This window comes from Centroberyx gerrardi, chromosome 12 (assembly GCF_048128805.1).
Source record: "Centroberyx gerrardi isolate f3 chromosome 12, fCenGer3.hap1.cur.20231027, whole genome shotgun sequence".
NCBI classification, from domain to species: Eukaryota; Metazoa; Chordata; class Actinopteri; order Beryciformes; family Berycidae; genus Centroberyx; species Centroberyx gerrardi.
The window spans coordinates 29,410,929-29,429,382 of record NC_136008.1 but is presented as its reverse complement, the minus strand read 5'-3'; the positions used below and the strand labels follow the sequence as shown (position 1 = coordinate 29,429,382).

General features: G+C 41.9%; 1 protein-coding gene across 1 annotated transcript in view; it reads left to right on the top strand.

Annotated features, from left to right (window-relative positions):
- ascc3 (activating signal cointegrator 1 complex subunit 3) overlaps positions 1-18,454 on the top strand; it is a 134,114-nt gene that overhangs the window by 36,240 nt on the left and 79,420 nt on the right. The window contains exons 9-10 of the mRNA XM_071902063.2: positions 8,287-8,490; positions 9,407-9,547. Of these exons, the coding sequence (XP_071758164.1) occupies positions 8,287-8,490; positions 9,407-9,547 (345 nt within the window). The remainder of the gene's footprint in view (positions 1-8,286; positions 8,491-9,406; positions 9,548-18,454) is intronic.

Sequence of the window (18,454 nt, the reverse complement as noted above, 5' to 3'; positions counted from 1 at the left end):
CACGGTCATTCCGGTATATTGGCTTCCAGTCCGCCGTCATCACCCTCTCTCAGCATCCCTCCGTTCTCCCGGCTGTTTTGACACCTTGCCCTCTACTCGCCGGCACGGGAAGCGAGGAGCGAGTTACCGCGGGCCCCGCGAAGGCGAGGCGAAAAACGGAACCGAGCTCCATCCATAATTAATCCACCTTGATTGCATTTCCTAATCCAGTTTTGATGCAGTCCTCCTCGGCGCACACGCCTGGCTCCGTGTGTGTTTGCTTAGACTTGCAAAAGCAGATCCAGAGATGAGAGGGAAAGCGCAGGAAGCCTTGAAGACACACTCAGACTTTTTCTAACTCTTATCTAATCTGAAGGTGGAGCCTGTGAGAGTGGCAGCACTCTGTCAAATGGCACCATACATCCCATTTAAAGCCGCGTTTTATCTGGGAACCTTTGAAAGAGGTTTGTTTGGCGGTGTTTGGTAGACTAGAATCTATAAATTGAATTTAATAACTGAGAAGTACAGTGTTGGACAGAGTAAACTTAGGTAACACTTTACTTGAGTTGTACTGTGATGCATTACAATCAGATTATATCCCATTAGATTTAGTTTTTTCACAATGTAATCATCAGACAAACATCAGAAAATTACATTCAATTTAATATCTTGTAGTTAACCACACTGTTGGACCATTAAGTATTCAACCCCCTATGTTTTGGGTGGAAAAGCCTCTGAAACAGCATTTAGACCATAGAACACTAAAGTTCTCAATTGAAACTACTACTACTAATAGTAATAATTACATATTCATGCATACTTGTGTGGATTACGATCAAATTGTCACATTCAGTTAGGGCTTCCCATAGACAACCAGTGTGGTATTGGTCAGTTCTACAAGTAATACAGTATATAATCAATCAAACTGCATCCAGTGCATGTGACTGGACCAGATCCTATTTTTAAGGAAAGACCAATATCAGCCCCATATATCCGTCTGACCCTGTGTTTATTATATTATATATTATGCTCTGATTATAACAATTATCCTGAAAGGGCATGGACCTTATTATGCCGTATGTGCACCACTTCAAGTCAAGTGTTAATTTTTTTTATTTTGATTTATAAATACTTGCATGTTGGATGTTTCTGATGCGTGTGGGATGCAGGGTGGGTTATGCTGTGTTTGTTAGGGGTTTCGGGGCTCATGAGGGTCTTAGTGCTTCTTCAGCAGGTGCCTATGGACGAAGTGATGGATTACCTCCCTTTTTCCTATCTCCATCCCCGACTCCCAGCTCTCTCTCTGCCTCCTTAGCTGCCTCTCCCCCTTCTTCCTGCTGCTGCTGCGGCTCTGTAGGGAAATGAATGGGCCTCTTGTTTGCTGCATCTGCATCTCACTCTGTCAAACTCCACCATACATCTGGTGTGGATGGTGTGTGTGTGTGTGTGTGTGTGTGTGTGTTTGGTGTGCATGCCTGTCTGTAGCACTAGTGCGTTTGTTTTTGCGGTTTAGCTTGTGTGTGTGTTTGTGTGTGTGGGTGTGTTTGGCCAGGTCATTTAGTACTCTGCATGCAGGCTTGGAGCAGGCTGATAAGCTGTTTGCAAAAACTGGCAATTAAAAGTTGATCAGGCTGTCAATTCAAATGGAATGAAATGGAACCAGAAAGTAATTAAAAGGATGGCGTGAAAACGACAACAATTATATCTCTTAGCTTCCCATTACCGATGCACAGAGGAATTTAATTAGTTTAGCGGCTCATACAGTGACTCATACAGTAAACACACAATAACACAAAGTAGCAGCCACCCAAAAAAAACAGTAGCTGGTTCTTGTGTTTTGTGTACAGACTGGCTGGCCACCTCAGTTTCACTATTAAACCTGGGAACAGGGAGGCAAATGGTAACAGACAACATTGGTATTTAGCTATTGCTGTTGAATCATTACTGCGATCTATGTGGGTCCAATTAGTGTGTTTTAAGTGGCTGGTGGATTGGCGGGATATTCCCAGTCCTCCCAGTTTGCCCATATGGCCGTAGGCTGTGTATCCGCTCTGTTAATGAGCCTGTCAGCTTCCATCCCACTCAGCGTCGACCGAGATGGGCTGATGGGAACCTTCTTATGCACACACACTTATAGTATCCCACTGCTGAGGACACCTGCTTACACACTGTACACAACATACACAGCTCACTCACTCACATTATCTTTCTCTCTCTTGCTCACACACACACATGCATGTGCATGTGTATACGCATGCCTGCACGCACACACGCACACTCACTCTTCCACTCACATACACCCAGAGACCAAGAGATTTTTTAGCGCCTGAGTATCTTCATACTCCAGAAAGTTTTGTGCTCGGTAGCAGCGAGCCAGGCTAGTCACGCTGGAGCCAGCTGGGTTTTAGAGATTGGTTCTGCCCTGGACTCAAACAGCTGCTCTCATTAGAAACTTTATTTAACCCGGCTGCTGAAACATTGACCACAGATGTGTATGGTCCTCTATTAGCCAGCTGGGCTCACCAGAGTTTTCACTCTGGATTTTAGGTGTTGGGGCGTAGCAGAATGCTATGGGATGCTTTAGGTGCAATGTAGCCAGGCGCATTCAGCTGCGATGATGAGGATTGAATTGCAATGAAGCAGCAAGGTGGCAGTCATAGCTGGCCCACGTTTTAGTGCTTTTTGAAAGCTGGCCCCAGAGATCTGATCGTAACGAAACACAAAGGGACTAGACTTGAGTGCTCTATCTGGGGGAAAAGAGGAGAACAAACGAGTCTATTGGCTCTGGATCTGTTTTCTCAGAATTTCTATGTGATAAAGTCCTCTCAACTCTCGTCAACATAATTAACTTGGCATGTTGCCTGGTGATGTCAATTTGATTTTCTGGCTCAAAGTCTGGCTTCTGTTTATATAAGTTAATGTGACAGTCACGAGGTCTAGCCACTGACAGATTGATCAGAGATCAGTTCATAAGGTTAATAGGCATATACTTGCCAGTAAAACAGCATAGAACCTCAGTGTAATGACTTGGTTATTTCAGATTGGCCTATTTAAGTCGAAGTCTTGCGCGATAAGGCCTGGGGTGTAATTAAATAAGGTGAAATGGCTTTCAGCATGATCACTGAATGAATATGTAAGAATCCCATACGTCCTAGAAAAAAAGAATAATATCTGAAAATCTGAGTGTTTTCCAGTTGTGAAACAAGTAATAAAATTGAAAGTCCCAAATTTGTAACTCCCTCTGTCAGAAATCACCAGTAACATTTAACCATTTTGTCATAAGCAGCACAACTATATTGTATGCTTCCACATTACCATGCCTTATATTTTTTCTGACATTGTACTGTATCACTGCATGCAGATGATAAGGGACCTTTGAGATTAGAGCTCACTGGTGCAGTTTGATTATTAATCACCTATAAAAGGTGAAAATCCAAATTTCAGCCTGCTGATGCTGGTATGGACATCATTTGACCTATTCAATACTGGATTAATGATACATTGGACACCAAAGCAACTGTCCATTTAGTTGTCATATCCATATGGTCCCTTCCAAAAATTAGAGGGGCTGGTCAATTGTTTAAACTTGATTTTACTGATCATAGCCAATGGTCCCTTCAAAAATTATAAGCTAGTCATTAAAAAGTTTTTGTGACCAGTAAATTGTTTTTTTTACTCCATCACTTAGTTTAAAATATTATAGGCTAATCTTGAAAAGCTAATTTGTTCAATTTAATCCAGAGTCAGTTTACTGGTTGTTTTGTTTCAAAAGAGTTGATTTTAAAATAACTTAATCAGGCAAAACATCTGTTTACTGTTCAGCTGAGTGACCAAACTCAGTACTGGTCATTTGTTAATGAATAAGACTAGCTATAATCTCTAAAATAAACCAAGACTTGTTTGGTAGAATTAGCTGCCTGTTCAATCCAAAGGAGTTTGCCTACAATTATTCATTCCTGGTATCCCACAGAGAGAGGGTCATTCAAAGTTGCCTCTTAATAACGCATGGCCCAATGAAAACACACATGAAGACATTAAATATAGAATATTCTGACTTGGCATACCCTGGCTTGTCCTTCCCACTAAGAAAAAAATCAGCTGGTAATTAAATGGATGACATTGAAAGTTTAAATGAATTGAATTAATGAATCAAATGAAGATAGCTTCTCTCTATGGATTAAAAACATTTCAATATAAGACAATTAACAGCAAATGGACATAATTTTATGCAGACAGAAACTATTAAAACTGCATGAATTCTATCAGAATAAATAACCTCCACTGCACGGAGAATTAAAGGAACCATTTTCCAATGCGCTCCTCAAGGCTAATAGAGGGGCTCGCCGCAAGGCCCGGCTCGCCGCAAGGCCCGGCTCTTGACAGCGACTGGCGGTGCGAGTACGACTTCACCAAGAGAGTCTCTGACGGTTTGAGTTTGTGTCGGGCGATTTATCGGCAAAGCAGGGTGGACCCTGTATGTTAACAGCTGCATAACACCCGTTGCAGTAGAGTAACTACCTCTCCCACTGCATACTTACAGCACACCCTAGAGACAAGTTTTGGCAGGCACAGCTGGATTTCCAATTGGAAGACGTGCGTGCATATATTAGCATAACAATGAAGCCAGAGAGGTTTTAAGGAGAGAATAAAAAAGCACTGAAGATTTCCAAAGATCATTAAACGACGGCAACTTCCTATTTACAACATGTATGCTTTACCTCAAGGTGAATATTGGGGCAGGCATACATTTGCATGAATTAGCATGTTTAAGGAGTGCGGGGACACCGGCTTCTCGTTACAAACAGACAAAGTCGATAAATCAAAATGAGGGCCAGCCGCTAAAGTGATTGTTGCGGCTCTTTGGTCGCCACAGAGACGCGGGAATGAGTGTGCAGAAGGCTTGCAAAATAGGGTGAAACTCGGTGGTCCATAATTCAGAGATGAATATTTATAAGTAGGGGCTCTGAGGACTCGGCCTTGGGGGAAATAATTGGGTGGACAGGAGCAGACTGGAATCACCGTCCCTGTTCAGAGAGAGTAGAAACAGCCCTGCAGTCATTTAGAGAACGTGCCTCACTAATATCCATTCCTTTACTCGTTAAGTCCTAGATGGAGTGGAGTTCGTGGCTGAAGCGTTTGTGGAGTTGGTGATATAATAGCCTAGATGGTATTTTTGAAATCTGGGAGCTTGACAATGCATTCATACTGCGAGTAACTTTTGTTGATGAGCCACTTTATTTTGACCGAATGTGGGCAGAGCGAGAAGCTCCGATTGAATAATAGTCTTGTACAGCTGCAAAGGTTTGAACAGGCAAATCACTTTTTCTTTGCTGCTTTGGTGTTGCCTTTAATAACATCACATTGTTCTGAGGAGCTAACAAAGCTAGCTAGCTAATTAGGAAGCATTAATCAAAAATAAACAGATGGATGCAACCGTTCTCCAAGCATCGTTGTTGAGACCTTTACTCTTGTAGTCTTTCAATAAAAGTTGTGGAGAACTTGGAGGCTTTGAATGGCTGCAATCAACTTCTCATCCATTTTGCACTTTGCCAGGTGGAACTGTTGTTGATGAAACAAAATCCCGTCTGGTAGGGAAACAAGGAAACGTGGAAATCTGTGAACAGTTCAGCCGTGGCCAACTTTTCTCGGCCAACAAGCGCGTTGACTGTCCACCGTTTCCCTGGTCGCTCCACTCTATAGGAAACGAATGAACTTCTGGTGACTTGTTGATTATGTTGCTGGCAGTGTAAATGCATAGTAATCAGCAGATGAACAATAGGAAGAAATTTAATCATCAGGGGTGTGAGAGGAAGAAATCTTTTGACAACTGCCTACATTTAGCTACATTGGACAGTCGCTTTTTCTCTCCTCCTGTATTCCCTACTTCTCCATCTCAGCCTCTAACACAAAACACACAAGCTATCACATGTATACTTCAGTGGCTGTGCCTAGCTGTCCATCAGAGCTCCCTCCGGCCCCGCACATTGCCTGGCTGAAACCACAGTCGTCCTTCACTTCTTCCAGCTTAAGTGGACTCTAATAAAGTTGCTCTTTGATGCATTAATAACCTCTTCCTCTCTACCGGGCCGCGGGGCCGACTTCCGAACAGCCCCCCCGTCCTCGCCTGACATGCACTCTTTAATTATTTCTTTCTATGAGTGTTGGAGCGAAACGAGGGGAAGAGGAAAGTGATGACATACTTCTAATGAATCCTTGAATAAATGATACTGCTGTCTAAGCTTAAGGCATCCTGAACCACCTCGAGTGGGAGAGAGGTGGAGTGGAGGGGGAACGGAGAAACGGGGTAAGACGACGGGGAGAAGAGAAAAGAAGCAGATGTGGAGGTAGACAGAAAATAGACCTAGAACGACAGTGACCTCTGTTGAGCTACCAAACTACATCACTCCTCTATAGCTGCACACTGTCAAACTACATCAGTGATGTGCAGGTTTCACCAACTCTGTTCTTTATTGAGCCGATCTAATTAATAAAAGGAAGTAAAGTTTTAGTGTTGTTTTATTGTGGACAATATAGCTGATTAGAAATCTTCACATTTGACATTTTACTATACATTTTTCACACAACTCCTATAGTCCTTTTCTTATAAGCAAATGATTATGGACAACATGTCTGGACAGTGTACTTTTGGGTTCTTCATCTATTAGTTTACATGCTGCTGTCATACAGTGATGTATGGTGATATTCAGTGTATAGTTCAATGTTTTCATGATGGTAAGACAGCATGTACTCTGGCTAGTATAATAAATCACATTGTTGTATCAGCAGTGCTCATATGTATGTATGTAATATAAGCTATATAAGATGTTTGCTAAATGTTAATGTATTCTCCATAGAAGAGATGAAGGCAGCTGATCAATTAGGGAGTCAGAAAGCTGAGATCACATTCAAATAAACTGAGTATTAATGAATAAATGAATCATTTATTATGTCTATATGTCATTGCCACACATGCACTGTGAGACTGTACACAATCTTTACTTGCCACACAAGGAAATGTTTCACCTGTGCAGCAGTTGGATGTTTTCTTGCTTTTATACGTGTAGTGCTTGAGTGTGTGCGAGTATGTGTGTGTGTGGCGGCGACTGTCCTTCAAAGCGGCCATTTCTCTACTTATCAGAGGCTGTGTGAGATTGAGGGCCGTCACCCACGCTCTGTTGCCATAGCGAAGGCAGGCGGAGGGCAGCTTTGAGTGACAGCTGGTCCCACCACTCAGACTTTCTGTTCCTTGATGCTCCACTTCTCCCGCAGCCACCCACTGCAGTCACCTCGTATTGGCAGCTCACAACAAGTGACTTGTCAATCACTGACAGATAGCTGTGCACTTATCTCACGCCTCTTTTGCGAGCGGTGTCTTGTGGCTGAAAGGTTTTTTTTTCTCCCAGCTATAATATGTCGGGCTCAACCAATCTCTCAGGCCGATATGGGCCTTTTATTAAAAATCAGAATCGGCCAGTCAGTGTTGTCCACCTCTGATATGATGGAGGCTCCTCCTTGACCACAGCTAGTCCAAGTCAATCTAATTCCAAGTTGTATCAGTCTGAAAATCCTGCCATGAAACCTGTCTCAGTCTGCCTTCTGGAGCTGGTAACCCATGAAGAATCAAATAAATTAAACCCATACAAATTTTATTTGTAGTTGAGTTTTAGAGTCCCATGGTGTTAAACGCTGTTTCAGAGGCTTTTCCACCCTGACCGGAATACAATTCTGTGGAAACACTGAATACTTCTATCCAGTGTTCACTTTCTATTAAATTTTTGAATTGAAAATGGTCCAATTTATAAAAATTGAATGATGTCATTGGCAGCTTGAATCCAAAAGTATCGGAAGCCGGTATCCCATATGGCTCAAATCGTGATAATGTTTATAAAATGTTAATACAACTCACTCAATAAAAAAAAAATAAAAAAAACATGTTTCTTGCCCTGTCAATTAAACATGATGTTAACATAGAATAACTTAGATTTTTTGGTAACACTTTCCTTATAGTGGTGCTCATAAGGCATTATAAACACATCGCGAGTGCATGATAATTATTATAATCAGAGCATATGATCAACACAAATGCAACAAATGTAAATGAAACTGTATAGTTAATGACATGATATTAAATTGAATAGAATTTTGTCATGTTTTTCTAATGATTATATTGTAAAAAAAAGTTTATCTATGCTCCAAATGGGATTATAATCTGTTTGTAATGGATGACAATGCACTAGCAGGTGTTAGCGATCTTTACCCTCATTTATCCTGTTCTTCCCTCTCTTGTGTGTGTGTGTGCGTGCTCAGATAGGGCAGCTGGTGTTCCAGGGGATGAAGCGTCTGAACAGGATCCAGTCCATGGTGTTCGAGACGGCCTACAACACCAACGAGAACCTGCTGATCTGCGCCCCGACCGGCGCCGGCAAGACCAACATCGCCATGCTGACTGTCCTGCACGAGATCCGCCAGCACGTGCATCCCGGCGGCGTCATCAAGAAGGACGAGTTCAAGGTCCGTACGGGACGATAGTAAACATGGGGTGCGGTCGAGTCAGTGTCATCCACTGTGTCTGATATGATGGATTTAATGCAGCTTGATGGATTACATATTTATTGTAGAGTTGATCAATATTACACTGGTTGTCAATGTGAAGCTGTTAACCTGAAGTTAATCGAATGAGACATTTTGATCAGATTTCACATAAGTATACATGAATATATTTAGTTTATTTTTACCATTTGCTACTATTTAACTGTTATTAACCTGTGTTTCAATTCAGTTTTAGTGTCCCATGATCTAAATACTGTCTCGGGTCTGGGCAGCTGAACTGAATTTTTTCATTTTGCAGCATGAAAATGGTCAAATTTAAAGATAGCAAAGAAAGGAAAATAGAAAGATGAATATCAGCACCAAATATCAGCTACCAGCAGTGACATTCTAAAAATATTGGATCGGCCTTCATAAACCCATATCGGTCAAACCCTAACACACACTCGGATAAATTATTTAGATGTCTGAACCGCTTTGTTGTCCTCATGAAGCTTTATACACACACACACACACACACACAGACACAGACACCAGACACTTCTTCCTCACACATCCACTTTCACACACGCTGTAGCAGACAGTGCCAGCCAGTGACGATAGCCACTTTTCATACATCACCATTAAACTTTCTCCATCCAAGTGGCTGGCATCATATTTCTCAATAAATTGTGATTTGTGCTGGTTGCCAGGGAACAAATGATACCACACTGTTTGCTCGTTTATCACCACAGTGTCCTTCCACTCCCTCTCTCCATCCAGCTCTCCTTCGCCCTGTACCCCCATCCCCCATCCGCATCTTCTGCCACCCCTCCCCTCCCCAACGACTCCTTCTTTCTCCTATTTATTTGTACGTCTCTCTCTCCCTTTCTCTCTGTAGATAGTGTATGTGGCTCCTATGAAGGCCTTGGCAGCTGAGATGACTAATTACTTCCGTAAGCGATTGGAGCCACTGGGCATCGCTGTTAAAGAACTCACCGGAGACATGCAGCTAACCAAAGGAGAGATCCTACGAACACAGGTACGCACAGACACACACACACACATACTGGACAAACTCGAATACTTGCATTCTCCACTACAACACACAACTGCACATACACACTAGTTATTCCATGTATGTTCTCTAGCACCCTCAAGTGGTTTTGATGGTGATGTTTATGGCAGGCCATTTGATCATTCATTCCCCGGAATGTCCTAGTCACTAAACCTTTTTTTTTAAAAACCTATTTTATTAGTTGTAACTGTAAATTTACTCTAACTCATTTGATTTGTATCAACTATTACGTATAATCCATTTAAAGCAGCAAAATACTGGCAGAATGAGGAAAAAAAAAAAGTAGTAGTGGCCTATTTTTAGTGAGCAGTGCATTTTAGAGACTAAATTCTAAAAGGGTCTGCGATGTGCCATGCCAGCCTGTTTTGGCTCCAGAAGGGGAATCTTGCTGTTTAAGGGCACCTTCACGCCGAGCATGTTTGGAGCGGTTTATCTGAACGCTGGAGTGTTTACACCTCTAGTCGAGTTCGTTTGGGTCTCAGTCCTCTTCCAAAAGAACTGCGGTGCGGTTTGTTAGGAGTGAGAACACAATTGAGACCAACAACAGGACACTGGTATTAACTGGTATGAACACCAGAGAATGTAAATTACAGCAAAGAGTGCAGACAAGTCCATCATGCTTAGCTGAAGTTACAGGGACTGGAATCAGATTTGTTTTGACTCCCTAACCTGGTGGGATGACACGTTACCAAAACTCTGTTCAATGAAAGAGTACATTACACACATTTGTAATTAAGCTGTGTGAACTACAAATTTGTAACAAAGTACACTTTTCCACTATGGTTCGGACCAAAGAAAACCAAGTGTAGGTGTGATTGTATCCTTAGATTAGCTGCTGGTTTTCATGAGCTGAGCTGATTTTGTGGCCAGTAAAGCATTTTACAGTTAACTAGATGTAGGACAATAAATCTCCATGCAGTCACACACAGAAATTATTCCCTCTTTCTCTCAATTCAATTCAGATCTATTCAATTTGATTGAGGTGAATGTTAGATGAACAGTATTGCCAAAGCATGTATCGTTAAATAAAAATAGCAACTAAAAGGGAATTGGAGAGCGCAGACCTGTACCAGCGCTGAACAATTCTCTTGCTGTTTAACCAAAAGACATATCTTAGACTGTCACATAATTGTTATTCCCGTGTATAATCGTGTAATGGCAGAAATCCTAGATTCGCATTACCACCAAAATCGAATCAGTAGTTCCTTGGACCAAGACCTATCTGTCCACCAAATTTTATGGAAATCCGTTCAGAGTTTTTTGAGATATGCTGTTGACAGACAGACAGACACAAACTAACAGTGAAGAAAACATAACCCCATGGTGGAGGTAAAAATAAATAACTACTACATAATGATAAACATCTGTTTCACTTGTATGACTGTGTGTGTGCTGCAATACCCTGTTAATGAAGTATTTGGATTGCTGGGAATTCATTGCACAGTGACTATCTGTATTGCTACAGCGTGTGCACTCGGATACTGTTTCAAAAGATACACTCTTATGTCAAGAAGTGGATCTCTTTTCCTTTTTAACTCCACTGCTTCTATTTAGAAGATCACACACACACACACAAGTGCGCACACTTAGACACAAACACACTTTCTCGGGCTTTATATAGCCGACCACAGCAGTTCCTTATCTGGCTGCGGTGTGTTGCTGTAGTTTGTTCTGTGACAGGACCTACAGAGTGGCTCTGCCGGCGCCGCAACACGGCCCAGATGCCGCTGATATAATCCACGGACAGTCTTCTTCTTCTACTGACCATTACGGCGTCGCACAGCCGGGGGGTCGCGCTCGGGTCGGAGGTCGGCGGTCGGAGGTTTCTCCCCAGGCAGAGAGAAAGTGTCTTTTTTGGTGTTTTTGTGTCTTCCACGGACAATTAGTCAGAGCTTATCGACAGTGTCTTCTGTTCTACCTCTAGGTTATTGAGCCCTGATGCTGTGGGACAGTGAGTGATCTCTTGTTTTCCCCTGAAACGCTTTTATTTATTTATTTATTTTCCTTTCGCTTTGCAGTATCCTTACTCCGCAATGTTTCACCTCAGTTTCCCTTTCTTCTAGGGTTACACCTATATTTCAAGCCGATATTGGGCTTTTATTAACAGTCAAATCTGGTCCAGTCAGTATGGTCCACCTCTGATATGATGGATATGATGCAATTTGACTGTACAAATGTATTTTATAATTGATCAGTGTGAAATGGGATGTCTATGGGAAGCCCTTAGCCTCAATTGATTGTAATAATTTCTTCTTCTTCTTGGTCTAAATGCTATTTCAGAGGCTTTTCCACCATGACACTAATACAATTCTGTTAGAAAATTTAAAGATATTTAATATTGGCACAAAATATTGGCTATTGGCAACTTCCATCCAAAGATATCTGCATCAGGCTACAAAAACCCATATCGGTTGAACTCTCCTCTCTTCCTCTCTATCGTCTGTCTTTATTTATCGCCCTCGGTTCCTCATTCAAAGCAGCACTTTGCCTACCCTTAGTTGTAGTTGCCATGGTGACAGTATAGTAAAGGCACAAAATCAGCGACACCGATTGCTTTACACATACTGGTATTCACCTTACAGCATAGTAAGCTGTATTCGTACCTATGGAGGTAACGCCTGTATTGAAGTGGGAAAGGGAAAGGAAAGGAAATTAGTAGAGGGAGTAGAAGGAAAAGGAATGATGCGAGAGAGCTTTTTTTTGTTTTTATATCCGACCAAAGGTTTGCAACTCGCCAGGTGCCTGTTCCTTAAAGTGTCAGAACAACCTTGGCAAATTGCGCTCTCAATTCAAAGGATTAAAACAAGAGTCCTTCACTCTCGGAGTTGGCCTCAGTTGAGGCACTTTAGTTGTCGCTCATTTTAATAAGATAGCAGTGTTGATTTTGAACGTCTTCTAATGTTCGCACTTTGGCTTGATGGCTGTTGTATCTAAGCTGATAATGATTCAGTTTGTGGTGACACGGCTCGTTGAGCCCGATACCCGAGACTAGGGTTAGACTGATATGGGTTTTTGAAGGCGGATACCAATATTTTTAGTCAGCAATAGCAGATATTCTGTTCAATATCTTTACATTTTTACCATTTTCACGCCCCAATAAGGGTTTTAGAAGGCTGATACTGATTGATTTGGATTGTTAAATATTCTTCATACCAAAAGTATTCTGTGTTCCACATAGAACTTTATTCTTGTCAGGGTGGTAAAGCCTCTTAAGCAGCATTTAGAGCATCATGGGACACTAAAACTCTCCACTGAAATTGATACTAATGAAATTCTTTTAGGGTTAGCAGCTCTTTAAGGCAGAGTGACACACCACACCTATTCAATGGTAGAGAAACTCCTTTAAATGAAGAATTAATTTGCAAGAAACATCTTTGATTAAATGAATACATAAAATGTGCAAAGAAGATACAGTTTTAATGCAGGTTTTGCAGAACTCCATCATATCAGATGTGGATGACACTGACTGGCCTATATTTGGGTAACCATCCTACATAACTCCCAAGTAAATCCTTCGGAATGAAATTTAAAGTTTCTAAATACAGTGTGTGGCCAACTGCAGTTCTTGGGAAGTATTTCTGTTCTCAGCCTCCTAGACAGGACTTCACAATACCTCCAGTAAAAACAAAACAAAACAAAATGTCCTTTTTTGTCACACACTGAAGGTGATAATAATAATTCTGTTGATGAGAAAATTAGCCAATTACATTTGGTCTTTATGCTCGGTTTGTCAGTCAATGAGATGTTTTCTTTCTTTATGAGTAATCAATGGATTATTCAAGCGGTTATCCTCTAGTAATGAGCACCAGACAAAACAGACAATTACATGTTTTGTCTCAATGCGGGGGCTTCCAAATGGCCCGTTCGAATTCGGCCGAGGAGAGAGAGGGAGGAGGAGGGGTGTGTGTGTGTGTGTGTGTAGGCAACTTGTTATTGAGAGAGGAATGTGAATGGATAATGACTGGCCCTTCAGTGTTTTCTCTAAATTATAATGTTTTCTCTGGAATTTGTCCAATGTGTATTGTCTGTTTGGACGTACTAATAGGGTTAGGCTTGGGCGATATCCCAAATTTTATATCGCGATACTGATATATCGCCAAAATATCGCGATATACAATATTATTCCTTCAGTTTTTTTTCCCCAGGTTTTTTTTGGCGGTGTATTTTATTTTGTTTCTTCCAAATTACATCAAATGTCTAGGCTATAATAATAATAATGATTATTATTAACAGCCTAGAAATTTTATCTTGCAACTCAAGCATTGGAGGAAACAATGGCCATTTGGTATATATTTCTCATTCCTGCTATTTCCAGAAAAATGGGCTGATTGTGGAAAAGGGAACTCACTTAGTCTAAAATATCGCAATATTTCCCACGATATTGAATATTGCGGGAAATATCGTGATATTCGATAATATTGGCCCAAGCCTCGATAGGATCATTGCAATTCTTGTTCCCCCTTATTAGAGAGGCTCTATCCTGGAAATCTAGGCTTTTCATGTCCTTGTGATTATTGCGATGATTACGCTCTATGTATGGTGTGATGTAATTTCCTGTTCTGGTGGTCTGAGCCCTAATGTGTGCCAATGGTTACCAGGTGTGATTAGGCAGAGCCTATATAAACGTGTTGGGTAGATTTCCTAAATTGTGTCACTGAGCAGGATGCGATCAAAACGTTTGACACAGATTTTGTACAGCACTTGTCAATTCAGCACTTTGCACTTAATATTTTGAACAGCATGGATTATTAGAGAAAATATATTTTTCTAACACCTCAGTGAAAAGTATCTTTTTTTTCCTATTGTTGAGCAGTGTGCGGATTCTTTTCATGGCCGTTCGAATTCTAACCTCTGATATCTTAGACAGTTACTCCAATACGCAGGAGTTCGTTGTAGATAGAGGATGGATTTGATACGAGGAAGCCAAAGAAAAGGGGCTAGAAGCTACGGGTTGAACACCTTATTTAGTGAGAGAAACTGACTCTGCCAGCTCAGAGTGAGGTTGAGGTGGCGGATAGCCTGAAAGACTGAACTGGGAGCCTGAAAAGGTTGGCAAGAACAGGCATATCTATCAAATCCAAAGGAGTTGGATTTGAGAGATCGCGCAGCTTAGACTTTAGAAGTTTATAAGCCTCGTGGGACTTAAGAATACAAAAATGGAAAGACTGAGGGTGGATCGGAGTGGAGGGTGGTGGGGCTCATTCCTCCGAAATGAGGCCAATTCCAGCTAATCTGGAGAGGTGTATTAAAGTTGCATTTCTATCAGGTAATGTGAAAAAGATTTAACAAAGAGAATGATTAGTCAGATTCAGTACAACTCTCCAGCGTTTGACTGATCTGATCTCTCTTTCTTTTACTCTTGTTCTGTCTCTCTCACTCTGTCTCTCTCTCCTTCCATTTGTTTGTGCAGTCTCAATGCATTTGCACAAAGTGGCTGAGAGAAGGAGCTGTCCACATTTAATGCAGGCTAGAGTGACGCCACACAGTGTAACCTCGGTTGTCTTCTGTTTCTTCTCAGCCTCCTCTCAATATTTTTTTCCATCACGCCCTTTTGACATACAACACACACACACGCACACACACACACGCACACACACACACACACACACACACACTTTCATATTTTTCCTGTCAGAAGTTGGGGTAACAGTCTTGTCAAGAAAAAGCAACCAGCTCAGATTGGCACAGAGCGAGTCTCTCCTCGACTCCCATGCTGCTGCCTGTCTGGATGCAATGAAGTGTAAAGGGCTGCTAGTTGGAGGTCTGACCCTGCCATTGGCCCTGTGTAATCACCTCCTATAGGGAAATGTTGGTGAAGTACTGAACCCAAGCACTTCTTCCAAACAAGAAATGGGTTAGGGTTAGGGCTAATTTCTATTAGCAGCTACAAGAATGGATGAGGGGATAGATGTGGAATTCAGATTTAACCTGCGCTGGGATCAGGTTTAGATGACATTAACGCTGGAGTGAATAAAGGCGGTGCGACAAAGTCAAAGTCAAAAACTTGCAGGTCGGGTGTGGATAATAATAATATGCAGTATCCTGTATGATTTTGTGTGTGTGTAGGTCTATATTCTTTCTAGCCTCCTTTCTGCTAACGGCTTATAAAAAAGGCTAACAATCAATATATATAGAAGACAGAAAAGTGAAGTAAATAAAGACAACCCTCCGGATGTAATCGCTGTGTTTTGCCGACACCGAAAGAAGCTAAATAACGTGTGGGAGGTGGTTATGTGCCGAATGTGGATCTGTTTTTGTACATGGAATTGTATTGAATGCCGCTCTGTGGTGCTGAATAAGCAAATTGCCAGCGGGCAGATAGATATATAGCCTAGTGCACAGGTCAATGTGTGTACATGATATCTCCATGATTGGGTCATCATAAAAAATACTCTACCACCACTACAGACCCACTGTAAATCACTTATATCTTGAATGAACTGTTGTGACTGCGAATACAGGCCGATTACTACTACCCAATATGCTTAGATTTGTTTCAAAAAGTCAAATTCAAAATAGCCTTTTCCTTTCAAAAACACAGCTGTCACCCACTGTCACCGACCGGAGTCATGCAGGCGCACTGTGCGACCACAGAGGAGAAGATTGAACATCCACGCCGGTGTGCCGATACGCATTCCAAATGGTTAATTCCAAGAGATAAATGAGTGCCTGCAAAGCCCGGGACAGATGGGAGGCATCAATGGACGCGTCTTTTGATGTGCGGCGTATGATGCCACTAGTGCACACTAGTGTAGTAAGAGATTTGAAGCATCAACACAGCAGATAGACAGGTGAATAGCAGATCAGCTGGTCGCTCCTGCAGTTCATGGATGCCAGAAAACGCTGTATTTAGGTGGTCTGTTCCCTGCGTCGACTGTTGACGCCCCACTTAACGGCTCTAGTTCGCCTGCAGCCATTGAGAACAATAGGCACTGTCTGACCTCTGCCACCCCTAAATGACGCCCATGAGTGTATGTGCATGCTTTTGGGTCGGGACACGGGTCGGGTCAGTTTGTGGGAAGTGACTGGTTATATATACGGGTTGTCTGGCGGGTATAGCGTTGCATTGTGTGGAGGCGAGGCTGGCGCGGGTTTCCAAAGTCTGATCCTCAGCTTACAAAATGACCCACTTTCTGTACAAACCAGTGTTAGATTTTCAAAATTATGCAAGGAAATAATAGTCATAATTATATAGACGCCCTTCCATTAATTACCTGTTTTAAACCTAGTGTTAAAGGAATGTGTTTACCTTGGATCTTAGCAGCAAGACAGTAAAGAATCACAGTAAAGAGGACAGGCTGAGGTGTGCCATCTGTTTTAGTTACCTGGAACAGTCTGTTAAAACAGCCTACCATGAGTTAATTCACTGATTATGAATGAAATTATATCAAATTTAAAAGTTTTCCCTCCAGTTTTCTAACGCCCTACATCATTTCTATTGAGCAGAAGAAAAGAACAGTTCTGTAATTGCCTGTTTTTTGTGTTTTGTTAATTGTGAGTCCTAGTCTCACGAGGACTGAACATAAGGGCCGTGTGCACACGCACATACACACATGCAGACACACACACACACACACAGACAAATATGCCTGCATCCACTGCGGTATTGAAAAGGTTTTTATTTCAGTTTGCCTTGACAAGCCGTTAGTTGTTCACATATTGCAATACAGTGAATGACTCTCTCCAACCTCCCCGCTCCATCTTCCTCCCACCCACCTCTTCCTCCCACATCTTCCTCTCTCCATTGCTGTGATAGTTACCATGGAAACAGCGGAGGGGGTTTGGAGGGATGCTGCCATGTAGATGCCAATGTGCGGGCGAGTGGCATCTTGGCACTTTCGCACCCTCTTCCTTTTCTGTCCAGAAAGGAAATATTACTTAATGACATCCAAGGGGGAGCCGCTTCACAGACAGACAGTTTTCCTGTACAGGGAGGGTGAGAGAATTCTGTGTCATATTTTATGTCAACGGTGAAGCGAAATCAAATCAAGTGCATGGAAATCAAAATAGCTGCAGACATGTCTCAGCCATATTTGCCTTCATCGGGACACGTCAATAAATACATAAATACATAAAATGGGTGTTGACGGGATGTAAGGCAAGAACAGTAAAAGGGAGCGCAAAAACAATTAAAGGTCATTACATAAATGTCAGTCTATATCGAGTCCTAGCACTAATGTAAAGATCCAGAATGTTTCTCCCTGTAATACGTTTTTTTTAAGACGATCTCCGCTCAGACGGACAGACAGCAGCATGAGTAATTAGTAGTTAAGTGCTGCTAGTGGGGGAGGCCTGTCATGGCCCATGTTCTGCATGGCTGCACACATCACTGCCACCCTCCCGCTGTGGGTAGAGGAAAAACCTCACCACTCCCACTCAACTCCTTAGTTTAGGGTTAACATTAAATAGTGTCCAACTTAACAGCACTTCATGATGTATCAGGAATGTCAATTTACTGTTCAGTTTTTGCTGCAATGCTTTTAGGACTTGGGTTCTTAAATAAATGTGTGTGTATATATATATATATAATATACAGTATATATACAACAAATATATATACACACAAACATATATATATATGATAAACGCAGACAACATGTCAAACTTTGAAGCAGAAGATGAGGCGACAGTGGGCACGTGATGAAAGATTGGAAAAACGTTGCCTGGTTTGACGAATCTTGATTTCTCCTGCGACATGCATATGATAGTGTCAGAATTTTGCGTAAACAGCATGAATCCATGGATCCATCCTGCCTTGTGTCAACGGTGCAGGCTGGTAGTAGTGGTGTAATGGTGTGGGGAATGTTTTCTTGGCACACATTAGGCCCCTTAATACCAACTGAGAATCATTTGAATGCCACAGCAGCATTG